The sequence below is a fragment of the Fukomys damarensis genome, unplaced genomic scaffold, assembly GCF_012274545.1.
Source record: "Fukomys damarensis isolate Sample0158 unplaced genomic scaffold, DMR_v1.0_HiC HiC_scaffold_37, whole genome shotgun sequence".
Taxonomy (NCBI): Eukaryota; Metazoa; Chordata; class Mammalia; order Rodentia; family Bathyergidae; genus Fukomys; species Fukomys damarensis.
The window spans coordinates 254,349-271,450 of NW_022900949.1; the positions used below are offsets into that span (position 1 = coordinate 254,349).

Consider the following 17,102-nt stretch of genomic DNA (forward strand, 5'->3'; position numbering starts at 1 on the left):
TTTTGATGTCTGATAACATCAGCCCCTCCCTCTATTCCGTTGTGTCCTGGCCTTGCCTGGTTCTCATGGCTGTGATTTCTGCACGGAATACTAACTGTGGAACTATTACAGCACACTTGTGACCCCATTCTTAAGGTGAAGAGAAAGGAAAAAGCCCAATGAGTCTAGAAAGAAGTAGTACCAGGTGGGGTGGTGCCTCTTAATCACAGCACTGGGGAGGCCGATGCAGGAGGATCACAGCTACTTCAGGGCCAGCCTCGGCACAGATGTGACTCTACAGACCCGGCCAAAAAAAAAGTGGCAACGCGGAAAAGGCGGGCGCAAAATCTGCTTAAATACAATATTTCAACAGGTTAGGACAAACTAACACTCCGGGAGAGCCGCCGCTCTAGAAGTCTCAGAGTTCCACTCACGCAAGTAGGGGTTCGTCCCTCCCGTAGTCTCTCCCAGCTCAGCGGATTGGCAATGAGCAGCACCCAATCACTGATTCAGAGGCGGGAAATGGAGCAAGAGCCAATCACTAAGAGGCGGTCGTACGAATGGCCCAATCAGGCGGGAGGAGGGAGGGCTCTTCCGGTGTCATGGTGCCTATGACCGCATCTCAGCGTTGCTGAGAAACACATCAACGGGTTAGATCGCCTTTCTCCGTGACTTCTGCCGGCTCTGTGCAGCGCGGCCACACAATGGTGATGGTACAGACTGGGACGCCTGGGGGTGAGGTGTGAGTGGGTGTGGCGGGAGCCAGTCTCACTGTGTGCTGCAGTCCGAGGTCCTCCTGGTCTCTAATGCTGGGTGCCCCGTGTCCCCCTCTCTGGGCGGGCACTGGTCCAGCGCTGGGTCCCCAGCTTTGTGTCTCCCACAGCGATCACACAAGGCCAGAGCCGTGGGAAGACCGTAATTCAGGTGCGGGGTTGAACTGAGCGAATTCTGGTGTCCTTGGCCCTAGAAGGACCTGCATTTTATAAATGTTTGTGATACACACGCACACACACACACACACACACACACACACACACACACACCCGGGGGGAAATGCTCCTTTCTGATGAGCCTGAAATTGTAAATTTCCAGTATGTCCCCTCGTTGACAAGCTCATGATAGGTGTTGATGAGGCAAGGGGAATCCAAAGAAATGTTTAATGTCAGTGGATGTGAATCCTTAATTGCCAAGCAGGCAGTGAACTCGTGTGTCACACACACAGCAACGCAGAGAAGTATCATCTTAGTTAGGTGGCTACTCTGTTCGCAGATAGAACTTTTTTGTTTGTTTGTTTATTTGAGACAGGATCTTGCCCTCTAGTTCAGGCTGGCCTTGAACTCACTCTGCAGCATAGGCCGGTCTCCAACTCGAGGCCATCCTTTTGCCCAGACCTTCCAAGTGCTGTGATGACACAGTGCACCGCCATGTTGAGCGCAGAGAGACCATGTACGTGAGGATTCCTACAAACGTTCGGAATACTGAAAAAATGGAGGGGGAATTAGTATGTTATTGAGGCAGCTGAAGATGTCCACGCTAAGGACAACTTCCAAAAGGGTCTGCGAGTTAAACCCACCCTGAGAAACTCCAAACTGGGGCATCTACTTGGACTTGTGATTTGTGAGGAGCAGGAAAGGAGAGGGTTATCTCGTACAATCCTGATAGTCCTTGGACTGCTTGTAGGTGTTGCTTCAGGAGCCGCAGTGCAGATTGAGGTGGACTTCATATTATGCAGTGCTGCAGTAGGGTTAAAGGTGTGCAGGTACAAGAATCGTTCAGGAGAAAAGAGTTTCCTGTAGAGTGGAACGAATGGGAGAAGAAAGAAAGTAGGGGAGGAGGCCATGCTGGATGGTTCTACGATCAGCACCCGTACCAGAGGGTCTTCTCCGAGGTTAGATAGTTCTTAGTGTGACAAAAAGGAAGAGGTGTGTGTTGGCTTAGTACGAGAGTGAGTCAAAGGCATGATGGACAGATGGGGACTTGTTAAACATTGCACAAATATGTCTTCTGTTATTACTGATTTTTTCTTTGATGTCTTTTGTTGTGGCAACTATGGTGACCAATAGTAGCTTTCTATGATGCCCTCTTCAGTCTGTGCTAATCCAAGATATTCTCTGTAACATTTCTCCTCCTCGTGAAGAGTGCTGGTACGGAGAAGTCCACTTCACCATGAGTGTGGTCTTCGAAGGTCCTTAAAGATGCTCACTGTTCTCGCTTCGGTTTTCATGAGACTGCCACCTTGAGAATCCTCTCTGCTGAGGAGCACCGGATTGCCTTGTCCACGTGTGCAATCTGTCTCATTGTGATTGTCAAGAATTCTGAGTCCTCATTTGTCGTGGGCTTTCTACTCAAATTCTGCAATATCTCAAAATAGCTAGTTGAAGAGCCTGACATTCAAGATCAATAATCCTGTCACATTCTTGTTTAGGAACAAGAATCAGAAGGGCAACAGGAAGAGAGCCTTTCCCCTTAAAGCTCTCATGGAGAATTTTTCTGTCTAGGAGGGTAGTACATAGGGGCACACTGGTATCTATGTTCCGACCTTTTTCTCTCACCTGTCTCTCTCCTGACTTTCTCTCCCTACATCCTCTTTGTCTTTCTTCATTGTTTTCTTTTCTGATTGCTTTTTGCTCCTTTCTCTCCCTTCTCTTCTTGCCTCTTTTTCCTTCCTTCATTCACTTCCATTTCTTGCTCCCATCTACCTTCTTTTCCTTCATTTCCTTCTTTTCCCGTCTCTTCCTCTTTCTGACTTTTTCCTTTCATTCATTATTATCAGTTATATTGTGAATAGCTTTCCAAATTTGAAAAATTATCAACTAGACATTGTCTTTTCTGCCAACGTTAGGATATAGTTTACTTATAATTTTATTTATTTAAAATAATCATAATCACCACCATAGTACAGTTAGAATAATTTCTTTAGCTCCTAAACAACCTCTGCCTCCTTTATTTATTTATCCACTTTGCCTAGTCACTTGCCCATTTCTTGACTGGGTCTTTAATTTTAGGGGATCAGAACTCTTTTTAGTTCTTTATATATTCTAGATATTACTCCTCCATCTGAGGAATATCTGGCAGATTTTTTTCCCCATTCTGTAGATTGTCCCTTCAATCCACTGGTTGATTATTTTGCTGTGCAGAAAAGCTTTTTCCTCTGATATAATCCCATTTGTTGATTCTTGCTGTTTATTTCTTGTGCCACTGAAGTTCTGTTTAGAAAATGCTTTCCTATACCTATGTCTTCAAATGTTTTACCTATTTTATTTTCCAGGAAGTTTAATGTTTCTTTTTGATGCTTAGATGTTTGGTTTGTTTTTATTTTAATTTAGTACATGTGACAGATTTGGGTCTGGTTACAGTCTTCTGTAAACAGAGGAGTTTTCCCAGCACCCCTTGTTGAATAGGCCGTCTTTCCTCCAACAAATGCTTTTGGCCCCTTTGTCAAAGGTTAAATAAGTGAATGTGTCTAGGAATGTTTCTGGATCCTTTATTCTGTTCCATTGATCCATGCATTGGTTCTCGTTCCAGTACCATGCCGTTTTTATCACTATTACTTTGTAGAATAGCTTCAGGTCTGGCATTGGAGGCTTCCTGCTTTGCTCTTCTTGCTCAGATTTGCTTTTGCTGTTCTGGATCACGTCTTCTGTATAAACTTGGGGATCGTTTTCTGTAGTTCCGTGAAGTATGCTGTTGGTGTTTTTTTTGGGGACTGCACTGATGCTATGTAACAGATTTGGGAGGATGGCTATTTTTTCAACATTGATTCTGTCTATACTAGAGCAGGGAACATATTTTTATTTTCTGATGCTCTCTACAGTCTCCTTTTTCAGAGTAATGTACTTTTCTTTGTAGTGGTTCTTCCTTGGTTAAGTTAATTCCACCGCATTTCATTATTTTCGAAGCTTCTGTGAATAGTGGTGTTTTGATAATTTCCTTCTCATTGGGTTCTTTATTGGTGTGCACAAATGCTAAAGATCTCTATGTGTTTATCTTATGTCCTGTTACGCTGCTGTAGTTGCTTATTAGTTCTACGAGTTTTGGGGTGGCATTCCTTGCTGCTTCTACATAGAGTAGCATGTCATCTACAAAGAATGATAGTTTGAGTTCTTTTCGTGTATGTATCCCTTTTATTTCTCCCTCTTGCCTAATTGCACAGGCTAATGTTTCAAGTACTGATTTTGGGGGTGGAGGGAGATGCTTTTAGTTTTTTCCCCATTTAATATGGGGCTGGCTGTTTGTTTGTCATAAATAGCTTTTATCCAATTCAGGTATGATCCACCCTACCTGGTTTCTTGAGTTGTTTGTTTTTTGTTTTTTTAAATCATCATGAAGGGGTATTGGATTTTTTTAAAAGCCTTTTTTTCTGCATCTATTGATATATTGTATAGTTTCTGACCTTGCTTCTGTTTATATGATGCATTACATTTATTGATTTACACATGATGAAGCATCCTTGTATTTCTGGTACTAAACTTACTTGGTCATAATACATGATTTTTTGATGATGTGCTTCTTTCACTAGTCAGTGTTTGCTTTCCTCTACCTTTGTGACTTTTTGCCCTGCCTTGGGAGAGTTAGGAGACCTCAGAGGTCTTCTGTTGCTTTGGAACCCCATGCTTCTGTGAGTGTGTATATTTTTTTCATATATTATCCCTCTCATTTCTTCCTCGCTTTTTTTTTCCGGTGGGAGGAGTTTACTGTGGGTTGAGGTCCACTAGAGTGCAGAGAGCTTGTGACTTATATGAAGATTTTTTTAGTAAGATATTGCCTCCCTGTGAAGTCTTTTAAGTGATTTGTTTGTTTTCTGTCCCTGTTTTGCAGAGATAATTACTTCTGGTTATAACAGCATCAACTTTTCAGAGCTGTCCTCTAGGCTTAGGTAGCCGTTGGACCTAGGGTATGTACCAGGGTCCTGCCACCTTTGTGAGCAAGGAAAGGCCTAGTACCCAGTTCTTTGGTAATGGGGTGTAGTAGCGTTTGCGACCTCCAGACAGTATGGATATTTGTATGCACTGAACACCAATTGAGCATAATCTCTAGGTCCCCTTGGCTAAAGTATTACAATCAAGAAGAGTATCAAGCGCAAAGTCTTTAATGACCAACTCTAATAATACTGTACCACTGTTAACCGTAAGGCTAAGCTCTATATTTATAGAACACACTGTAAGACCAACCAGGCATTTTTATGTACAGCAAATACCTATTCCATAGAGCAATTTTGCCTCCTTTCCAACAGAACAGTATTCAGCTGTGGTAAGATACTGTTAACTACCTACAGATTCATAAGGGTAAATGGTGTGGCTATGGGACCATGAAGAAAAAACACAGATTATAAAAATTAAAAAGCAAAGGGAAATTAGTAGTGTTATATAACAGTTACCAAAAAGCCAAGTAGGCTAAGGATGAAGAAAAGGGAATGGAGATTAAACTAGAGGGGAAGAGGATAAGAAAGAAACTCAGGATATGTAGGTTGAGAGAGAGATGGCGAGGAAAGAAGAGAGACGGGAGAAAAAAAGGACCTATTAAAACCAAACAGTTATGTTTTGAAAAGGGAAAGTAAGAAAACTGATGATAAAACTCCAAACTCCACCAATAGTTAATAATAATAATAATACCAGTCGAGGAGCAAAGAAAAATGAAGGGAGAAGAGAAAAAAGCAAAACAAAAGAATTTCTACATATTTCCGAGAGAGTGTTTTCTTTTTGAGCCTGCGTTTTTAACCTTACTTGCCACGTTGCTCTTTGCCCCTCTTCAGTTTGTTGGTCTGTGTGGAGAATTCCCCGTCTGTCAGCCACCGTTCATGCCAACTGCCCGACGTGTCACGCCAGTCCTGGAAAGGTGTGGAGCGCCTTTCCCGTAGACGCACACCGTCCTATTTCTCTTGCTGCTTTTCCTGTTTACCGTGTGTAAATGTCACCAGGCAGTATTCTTTTAGTTTTGCCCCCTTGGCATGTTCGATAAATGAGTACCGGAGAAATTGCGCAGAAAACCATTATGGGTGGTGTCTGTGTCTCACCATTGTTCCTTTGTGCTCCTACCTGATCCAGGAGCGGTGCTTTCTCATCCATTCTAGTGGTCAGCCACGTGGTTGAAGTTATTATCAAGTTTACTTTTAACTGATGTGAAAAGAATCGCATGTGTGTCCAGGAACAACAGTACAGTGTATTTTCAGAAGTTGGAGTGATGTCACTGGTCTGTAGTTTGGTATACTCAAAAGTAGAAGAAGTGGCGGTGGAGTGTATCGTGTGATTGACTATTATGATGATGATGGGTTTTTTTTGGTACTAAGGATCAAACTAAGGAACTTGTGCCTGCGAGGCAGGCACAGTGCCACTGAGCTAATCCCCAGCTCTTAATCTACTATTCTTGCATACAGCTGTTCACTAGTTTATCCTTCTACAATGTCATGTCTTCGGGCTATTTCCTTGCCCAAGCTCATAGATCTTGTTTCATATTTAGTGTTTTCTCTTGAGTCATATAGGCTTTGTTTGTTTTTGCTTTGTGTTTATTGATTTTACGCTGTCTACCCAAATTATTTTTATTGTATACACTGTAAATACTTTTTCTTTATTGTCTCTTTTATATCTCATGTTTTACATGCGTTTCTGTTTCTTCCTCTAATTTTGATGGCTTCTGGCTTTCCCATTAAAGAAACACTTTTTCACATCCAAAAGATAACTATGAATTCTGAAGTATTCACATTTATATTTTCCATTTCAAGATGTAACTTAATTGGAGAATAAATTTCGTGTTTCAATGTATGTACCTGTTTTTCCCTGGTTGTATTAAACACATTGTGATTTCTGCCACTTTGTACAATTACAGGTCTATCGTGGATCGGTATTCTATTTGCATGTAAGCCCGCTGAAGATGGTCTTCCTTTTCTGTGAACTATTTGTCATTCATTCTACCAATATAGTCCCCTAATAGTGGATTTTTAAATTTCTTTCTTATATATTAGGCAAGCTATGCCTTCTTGTATACTAATTATTGATTATTGTTAGACATTCATTATACTCCACAGCTATAATTCTTTTGACAAATCAAAGATGTGATTTGGAAGTGACAAATTTTTCTGCCACTTTTTCCTTTTATTATTAGTGTTTACTAACTTTGCAAAATATTGATGTTCGGTACATATATAATTTGATCATATCCATCCCTGCATTTGTCTAGCTTATATCACCCTAGAATTTTTTATACCTCTGTGACATTTGATCATTTGGTATCACTGAGATGTAACATAATATGACCTCCTTAATTTAATTCCATTGTTCTTAGCCATTCTCTATTAAACACTGTAATGCCGTCCAGGAACATTTTAAATTATCATTCGTGAATTGTATTTAGTGTTCAATAATGTGTTGTCTGTGAAACTAGATATGAGTTTCAAAATGCTGCCTAAATATAATCAGAGAAGGAAGGGAACAATTCCCTAAATATGTTTTGGAAAGAGACATTTTCTGTGATCTCTTAGAGCAATTAATTAGATACTCATCTACTCCAGCTTTTTATTTAGACGATGATTTTATAGACTCAGTGAGCTATGCTTTGGAGACAGAGTACAAACAGAACTGGATCTAACCAGTGAGAGGACCTGTGCTCCCCTTCTGTTGTGGCTTTAGCAATGGATTCCAGTGTAACATCCGATTTCCTGTGTAAGGTGTCCACGTGGTTGAAGAATAAGTGTCTGATGACCAAAACATGGAGTAAATATTTAAAGGATTCAGCTTCATTTCAACTTTTCATGAGCGCAGCTGAAATGTTCTGAGCTTGTGAGTCTCAATTTTTTTTCCTGGAAATATGTGTGATGATTTAGGAGGCAGTGGACTTTGAGGATGTGGCTGTGAACTTCACCTTGGAGGAATGGGCTCTGCTGGATCCATCCCAAAAGATGCTCTACAGAGACGTGATGTCAGAAACACTGAAGAACATGGCTGTTATTGGTAAGAAAGACATTATTTTCTAATGTATATAAGTAGGGAACATTGTGTCTTACCAGTGTAGTTTCATTCATTGGAATATGAAAACATTTAATGGATATTTCTGGCATCTTCACGTGACACTTTGAATGTAAATAAAAATCTGTTAATTTTTATGTAGTGTAGCAATTTATCATTATGTTTCTCTTTCTGCCCTTTAGGACAATACTATAATAATCAGCAAATTGAAGATGAGTGCAAATGTTGGAAGAGATATCTAAGGTAATTTGTGCCCAACATCAAAAACAATGTTCCTCAAGAGTCAGAGAATGAGCGCAAATTTTAAAACCAAGCAAGTATTGAACGAGTTTAAAGTTTATTTATTTATTTAATCTCACGGTTCTCCTAAAATCCACATGGTTTGAGTATCTATAATGTGACAATTGAATATTAAAACTCTCTAATATTGGAAATGTAGGAAGTACTGAGACACAAGTGCCGTTATCTAATACATCAGGACAAACAAATTTTGTTCCACGTTCAGGGTTATAAGAATGTGTGACTTTGTCCTTTAGGCATTGACTGTAGGTGTATATGAAACAAATTTTGTGTTCATGCCTGGTTACAAGTTCAGGGTATTTGTATCAGTTAATGTATCTGTGTGTTCTCTAAAGCCTACTTTGATATCAGTCGATTTATATACAAAATGCTATCTTTATTTAAATGTAGTAAATGTGTTCAGTATTTGCATAATTGCTGACATTGTAGATGTATTCAAAATCATTGAAATGAATGTCACTGTTTTGGTAATGGCTGTCTTCAAGTAATCCTCCATAGCATCCACCCCATCCTTCCTCCAAAATTATTAGAAGAAACCTTCTTTTATTGTTGGTGGGATTGTCATGCAGTTCAACATCCAGGAAATGTCTATGGAGATAAGCACAAATAGAAATTTCATTTCATCCAGCTGAACTTCTGGGTATATTCTGCCAAAAGTTAAAGTAATCATATTAGACTGATAAATGCATATCCACGTTTATAACAGCACAACTCACAATAGCTAGCTCTGGAAGCAAACTGCTGGCCACCCACAAACGAGGGGATTAAGGATCTATGAGATAGTCTAGGCATGATGATATATGCTTGAAATCCTAGCACTCTGGGAAGTTGACAAGAAGATCACACTTGTCCTCAGCCTGGGCAACGTAAATGACCGACGAGATTCTGCTCAAAATAAAACATAAAAAAAGCCAGGGAATGTAGCACATTGCTAAGGCTGTGCATTAAACCTTCAGTCCTGAACATACTGTGCTAAGTATACATAATGGAATTGTGCTCAGTGGAAAATGAACTGGTATCATTCGCTCAAGAAATGGATGACTCTTGTGTCCATAATATTACATGAAAATAAGTGAGACAGTTCCATGTCACCTGGTATAGTTTGTATGATAAACTCAAAATAACAAGCTGTAAAATGAGAGATGATGGTAAAACAGAAAGAGGCAAACTTTACAGCGGGGAAAGAGGTTCAGTGGAAGGGAGGGGTGGTATCATGGATGAAATAGTTTAAAAAATAATCAGCATATATCAATTTCCCCAAAATGGAAGTAAATATTATATATTGCAAACATTTGAAAAATCGTCTTTCAGTAAAAGCTGTTTTCAAGCCATCTTGCAATGAGTACATTAAATTCATTGTCAAATGTAGTTAAGGAGCCTCACACCAGATCACCTCCTGATAAATCTTTAATAAGGAGACAGTTTTAAATATGATTGGTTGTTTTGTTATTTTTTCTTCTACAGCAGTGAAGAGACGGAGAAATGCTGTCAATGTCAATTATACTGTGAACTTGGAGGAATGTTTCTTTGGACTCCAAACCTTCATGTGAACATGAAACCATTCGGTGCGCAAACAGCTGAAAGCGTAGCTGACGGAGTTCCTTCCATTAGTCATTCATCCCTAAACCTTCCCGTCAGCACTCGCGGTACCCTGGAGTCCTGTGAGTACCCGGGATCTGAAGAGAAGCTGTCTAAGAGGAAGGAACATGGGGGAACCGGCAAAGATCTCCAGTCCTTTCAGAAGCGTGCAGAAAGCCCTGGGGAGAAACCCTGCAGGGGAAAGCAATGTGGGAAATCCTACTCTGACTGTACTGAAGGGACTTACATTGGAGAGAAGCCCTCTGGAGGTACAGGAGATGCCGAAGCCTTCGATACACCCAGTTATTTTCAAATGCACCAGAAATACCACAGTCGAGCCAATGTCTCTGTGTGTACACCAGGAGGAACAACTTCTCACCACGATATTCCAGTACAGGAAAGGACTCACACTGCAGACAAACCCTGTGTGTGTAAACTCTGTAAGAAAACTTTTACTAATCGCTCTTCATTTTGTAGACATAAAAGAACTCACAGATTGAGGAAATCGTACATATGTAAGCAATGTGGGAAAACATATCTTCATTATAGTTCGTTATTTAGACATAAAAGAACTCACACTGGGCAGAAGCCTTATATATGTAAGCAGTGTGGGAAAGCTTTTGCTGATTGCGGTTCACTTTCTAGACATAAAATAAGTCACACTGGAGAGAAGCCCCACGTATGTAGGCAATGTGGGAAAGCTTTCAATAGGCGCAGTCATTGTCAGGCGCATGAAAGAACTCACAGTGGAAGGGCTCACCCTAGAAAGAAAGCCTTAGTGTGTAAGGATTGTGGGAAAGCTTTCATGTATAGCAGTTCCTTTTGTATCCATAAAAGAAGTCACACTCAAGAGAAACCTTTTGTGTGTAAGCAGTGTGGGAAAGCTTTTGCCAGTTCTAGTTCTTGTTATGCACATGAACGAATTCACACTGGGGAGAAACCCTACATATGTGAGCAGTGTGGGAAAGCTTTCGCCAGTCCCAGCTCTCGTCAAGTGCATGAACGAATTCACACTGGAGAGAAACCGTTCACCTGTAAACAGTGTGGGAAAGCTTTCAGGGCACGCGGTGCTTGTCAAAAACATGAAAGGACTCACACTGGAGAGAAACCCTATGTATGTAAGCAGTGTGGGAAAGCTTTCAGCTCTCATGGGTATTGTCAAATACATGAAAGAAGTCACACTGGAGAGAAACTCTTTGTATGTAAGCAGTGTGGGGAAGGCTTCACTAATTATAGTTCATTTTCTAGGCATAGAAAGAGTCACACTGTGGAGAAACCATACGTATGTAAGCAATGTGGCAAAGCTTTCAGGCAACGCTATAATTGCCAAACACATGAAAGAACTCACACTGGAGAAAAACCATATGTATGTAAGCAGTGTGGGAAAGCGTTCACCACTCACAGTAATTGTCAAGCACATGAAAGAAGTCACACTGGAGAGAAGCCCTATGTATGTAAGCAGTGTGGGGAAGCCTTCAGTAATAACAGCTCATTTTACAGACATAAAAAGAGCCACAATGTAGAGAAACCCTATGTATGCAGGCTGTGTGGGGAAGCCTTCATTAATAACAGATCATTTTATAGACATGAAAGTAACCACACTCGAGAGAAACTCTATGAATGTAAGCAGTGTAGGGAAGCCTTCACTAGTAAGACTTCATTTTATAGACATAAAAAGAGTCACACTGGAGAAAACCCCTATGTATGTAAGCAGTGTGGGGAAGCCTTCGCTAAGTACAATTCATTTTATAAACATAAAAGGTGTCACACTGTGTAGAAACCCTACCTTATATATATAAGCAATGAGGGAAAGCTTTCATTTGTCATACCCATTGTGAAAGATTAAAAAATTTTTTAAAAAACTTAACATTGGAGAAAAACCCTCTGGATGCTATTGTGAAAGGAATTGTTTCCCCAATTTTTGGCTCAGTGAGTCTGTTATTTGTGTACAAGAAGGCTGTTGATTTTGGGGTGTTGACCTTGTATCCAGCTACTCTGCTGAAAGTGTCAATTAAGTCTAGAAGTCTTTTGGGGGAATTTTTGGGGTCTTCAATGTAGAGTATCATATCGCCAGCAAATAATGACAGTTTAACTTCTTCCTTTCCTATCTTTATTGCTTTGGTTTCTTTCTCTTGTCTAATTGCTATGGCTGATGTTTCCAGAACTATATTGAGGAAGAGTGGTGATAGTGGGCATCCTTGTCTTGTTCCTGATTTTAACATAAAGTTTTTCAGTTTTTGGCCATTTAATATGTTGGCTGTTGGTTTTTCATAGATAGCCTTTATCGAGTTGAGCTATAGACCATCTATTCCAATTTTTTGCAGGGTTTTTTATCATGAATGGGTGTTGAATTTTATCAAATGCTTTTTCTGCATCGATTGAGAGGATGATATGGTTTTTGTCCTTGACTCTGTTAATATAGTATATGTAATGTTTCTTGACATAAATTACAAACTCAAAAATGTCTGTAAAATGATTAAGTGAATAATTGTTTACTAAATCTTGAAAATGTTACCTATTTTGCAGAATATGGAAAACGCTGATGGGTAATGAATATTGAATCAGTGTCTTCAGTTGGTGTTAATATTTGAAGCACAAGAAACACAAGAAATGTAGGCAAATGGAAAGAAAATGTACTCTATCTCTTACACGTGTAACATTATAAAATTTTCACAATAGCTTTTAGAGGTGCCTGTAAGTATATATTTGAAGATCAGGAAAATAACGGTCGATATTACTAGCCCCTCAAAATAAATATTTTAGTTAATTCCTTCTGCATTTTTTCCTATCTCTATTCTGTTTGGCATCCTTCTTTATTTCTCTGAATGTAGCATTCACATCAAAGATGAATTCAACAAAGAGCAAAAGGTGACACTGAGGGGTTGGCAAATATCGTAGGGTGCACAGTAGTTGGTGCTTCTTCAAACAACTGTGAATATGGCCAGATATAGCATATAGCTCTGCATTAAATTTTCACTAGTAAGTGGATCATGATAATGAAAAATTGTTAGGAAAACAGGTGCAGTGTCTCTTAGAAAGGATGATTAGGAGAAAGACTTCCAGCTAGCAAAGAATACACAGGCTCAATCTCCAGCATGTGGGAGAGGTACTCATCATGTTCTAAGTTAGAAAGTAAAGATGCATTCAATGATCATGTTCAGCAAATTGAATTATAATATTGAAACCTCCCTGGCATGCTGTTTTTTAAGTTTAACAAAACACAGTATTGTCTGTGTTTTTTGTTTGTTTTTTTTTTTTTTGAATAGCAGACATTCAACTTATTCTTCATTAGTTATCTAGTACCATGTAAACATTAAACATAAACTCTAGGCTAGCATATTAGCAAAATCAACAGAATAGGTAATTCTATGGCTGTGCACCACAGAACCATCTATTTGAACAATAATCCATACAAGAATATCCTCCAGGAGCTAAAGAAACCATGTTAAAGATTACAACATCTCTACAGAATGTAAGGAAGAAATCATGTAAACACGATAATAGGAAGGACACTTATTTATTACACATGTTACCTTCCACAATTCCAGACTTCACGGTATTGAGAGATACCCTCTGCTTCAGACAAGGAGAAGGACTTAAGCAGCAGACTTTGTCGTGAACCTCATCATGGGGGCTACTTCAGCAAAGCTCAGCAGTGGCCTGATTTCACAGGTCCAGACTCCAGGTAGTTTGCAGAGAAAGGAGCTTCTTTCTGTCAAGTGCAGGTTGGAACCTGTGGCCCAGCAGTCTCGGGTATCAGTAGTCTCAGCCTTTGGGTCCATATTCCATCAGCCTGGCCTTTGCCAGGCCTATGCCTAAGGCAAGACCCTAAAGCCCCATATTCTAGGTTATTTATAAACAACCTAAGATTGGAAGAGAAAAAAAATTAAAAATCATACAAATAACTTGTAAATTTCCTAAGAACAGCAAAAAAGAGCAAATATTCTAAATGTAGGATTTAAAGAATGAAAAGAGCAACACAAACATTTTGAGAGCTTATAAATAATAATTCCAGAAAGATTTCCAAACCCAGGGAAAGATATAAATATTCAAGTACCAGAAGGTCAAATGTGTCCGATAAAAGTTAATCCAACAAGACATAGGATAATCAAGTCATCTAAATTATAAACAACATCTAAAGAGAGAATCATAAAAGCCATAAAAATTACAACACAACAGACAAAGGTATCCCAACAGTACTACTAGCATTGTCTTCAACAGGAAAAGAAAAAGGTCAGGAAACAACAGGATGCCTGTTCCAAGTGCTAAAAGAGACAAATTGCCACTCAGGTATGTTTCTGTAGTGTGAGCTTCCCATTCTTTTGACAGAACAGAAAGTCAACTTTAAACCAAGACTGATATATCTTGACAAATTACCTCAAAATTGACGGAGAAAAGAGGTATTTCTGTGATACAGAGTACTTAGAGAAATGTATGATCACAAAATGAAAAAGCCAAAAAATTCTCAAGGATGTCTTAGAAAGAGGCAATGAAGCTAGCAATGCCAAAAAGTCTAATAAAATGAATGCATTAAGTAGGGATAGCATCTATGTAGAGGGGAAAGAAAGCAAAAGAGCAACAGGAAAATTATACAATGACAGGAATAAGTCAATCTCTGTTAATTATAACTATTAATATAAGTGGACTTGTTGCGAGCCGCAACGTCAGAATCCTGCCAGCAGGTCCCAAACCTGAGGGAAGAACAGGAGAGCAGTTTCACGAACTTAGTTCCAGGCTCGTTCTCTCTTCGTAGCAAGGCCCCGTTTATTTTTCAGGGTGGGGTATATATAGGCTAAAACCGAAACCAAAAGTGTAAACATTTATACTCTTCAGCTGCATGGGAGAGAGGGCTGCACGGGAGCGAGAGTACCGCCCACACATTCCAGGGGGAAACAATAACAACCATTACGGGTTACATCTGCTACCAGCTGAACTCGCCCGTTGCTATGGCCGACAGCACGTCCGTGCCGGCGAGGTGACTCAGAGTTCAATCATGGCTAGGCCTATGTCATGGCTCACCATGATGGCTCACTGTATGGACTCAATTTGCTAATCAAAAGGTACAAATTAGAACGGATCAAGAAACAATTCAACTATATGCTGTATATAAGAAACATTTAACACAAGAAGAAATTCATAGACTAAAAATCAAAAGATGAAAAAAATATGGCACACAGCAGAAACACCAAAATAAGCAGGAATAGCTCTACTATTTTTCAGAGTGGACTTCAAGCCAAAGCTGATCAAAAGAGGCAAAAACAACACTACATATTCATTAACAACTATTAACAGGAAGAGATAACAATTATAAACATATATGCACCAAACCACAGTGCACCCAACTTCATAAAATACTAATAGACATAAAAGGTCCGAAAAAATCAACACAATTATAATGTGGAAGCAATACCCCACTATCACATATATATATATAATTAGATATGATAAATAGGAAATAGGGAGATCAAGTACTTCCCCAAATTATTCCATTGTTTCAAAAATACTTAAACATAAAAAAGTTAATATATATGTTACTTTGTTTCATATTACTAGTTTTATAGTTCACTGAAAAGAAAATTCTGTGATATCCATTTGTGGTTTTTTTGCAAGAATCTTTTTGGTCTGTTTCTTATACTCTGAGTATCTACTTTGAAGACAATGGTACACAGTGTATTAACAACAACAACAAAAAGAAAGAATAAAGTAGAGTCATTATAATCCTGAATTTCAAGTTATGCTAAAAAGTTGTGGTGATGAAAACATTATGGCAATGGTACAAAAGCAGACATGTTCATCAATAGAGCTGCCACCTTCTGAAGTGACTCTGAAAGCCCTCTTTTGTGAGAGTCTTTATGGGATGTGATAAAAATTATAGGGAATGAGAGGGGAGGAAATGGTGGAGCCGTGAGTGCCAGCAACTCAGCTTCTCCAGGACAGTGTGGAGTCTGGAAGATAACATGGGGAGGAGCTGAAGTTAGCGAAGTGCACATGGGACCACAAGGGAACTGATGGAGGAGAAGAAAGCAGGGTTCATTGACACGCAATAAGTAGACCACCACTGCAAATAGGAGACCATGCTGCACCACAGGAAGTGGCTGTGTAGCCATTAGCTTGAAGGCAAAGGGAAAATAACATGTGTGCTCACAGAGAAACAAAAATCTACACTTGGACCAGGAGAATCTCATGCAGCTGGAGACAGCAGTAAGAACACAAGACACTGCTTCCCAAGCAGAGCCTCAGGGTAAACAGTTGGTGAGTGACTGGAGCAATATCAGAGCAATCATAACAGGAAAATTCATTGCAGTCAGTGTTCGCATTAGGAAAACAGAGCAAGCCCAAATAACCTTTTGAGAAACCTTAAGATGCTTAAGAAACAACAACAAACCAATATCAAACCAAAGTTACAGAAGAAAATTATAAAGATGGAGAGTGGAAAAATCAATGAAATTGAGACTAAAAATAACTGTACAAAAATCAACAAATTAAAGAGCTGGTTCTAAGTAGAAGGATACAAAATCAGTGCACGAAAATCATTAGCTTTTGTGTACACCAACAATGAATGGGATGAGACAGAAATTATGAAAATGATACCATTCAGTCACTTGAAGAAAAATTAAAATATCTAGAAATTAACCAAAGCAAGGAAGTGAAAGACCTCCACACAGAAAACTGCAGTAATCTGAAGGACATTGAAGTGGACATCAGAAAATGGAAAGATGTTCCCTGCTCCAGGGTAGGCAAAACCAATATTGTCAAAATGGCCACAGTACCAAAACTTTTATACAGATTCTATGAAATCACAATAAAAATACCTTGATCTTAGCAAAAGAAGCTATTGAAATCACAATCAAAATACCAACAGTAAACTTTATAGATCTAGAGAAAACAATCCTAAAATTCAGACATAACCAGAAGGGACTGAGAATACCCAAAGTAATTTTGGGCAACAACAGCAAAGCAGGTAGCACCGCAATACTTGACTTCAAGCTATACAAAAACCAATAGTGATAAAATGGCATGGTATAAAACAAAAATGCACATGGATCAATGAAACACAACTGAAGATACAGAAACCTCTTGCCAGACATATTCAACAATTTGATGGTTGGCAAAAGTGCCAAAAGCCTATGTTGCAGAAAAGAGAGCCTGTTTAACAAATGGTATTGGGAAAACTGGTTATCTGTTTGCAGAAAGTGAAACTGGCTCCTTATCTCTCATCATATACTCAATTAAAATAAAAATGCATTGAAGATATGAACATTAAAACAATCATTAAACCTTCTGGAA

General features: G+C 39.2%; 1 protein-coding gene across 7 annotated transcripts; it reads left to right on the plus strand.

The window, feature by feature from the left end:
• Positions 1 to 433: 433 nt before the first annotated feature.
• LOC104876365 (zinc finger protein 14-like) lies at positions 434 to 12,554 on the plus strand. 7 transcript variants are annotated; one of them, XM_019210677.2, is made up of 5 exons: positions 444 to 719; positions 7,796 to 7,922; positions 8,120 to 8,180; positions 9,702 to 10,255; positions 11,064 to 11,421. In XM_019210677.2, exons 1-5 carry the CDS (start codon positions 684 to 686, stop codon positions 11,336 to 11,338), a joined length of 1,053 nt encoding a protein of 350 aa, XP_019066222.1. In that variant the 5' UTR covers positions 444 to 683; the 3' UTR covers positions 11,339 to 11,421. The 7 variants fall into 7 exon arrangements, with proteins under 7 accessions (XP_019066217.1, XP_019066220.1, XP_019066219.1 ...); XM_019210679.2 differs by lacking the exon at positions 11,064 to 11,421 and adding an exon at positions 12,342 to 12,554 and having other exon boundaries at positions 446 to 719; positions 9,702 to 10,242; XM_019210680.2 differs by lacking the exon at positions 11,064 to 11,421 and adding an exon at positions 12,342 to 12,554 and having other exon boundaries at positions 447 to 719.
• Positions 12,555 to 17,102: the final 4,548 nt, after the last annotated feature.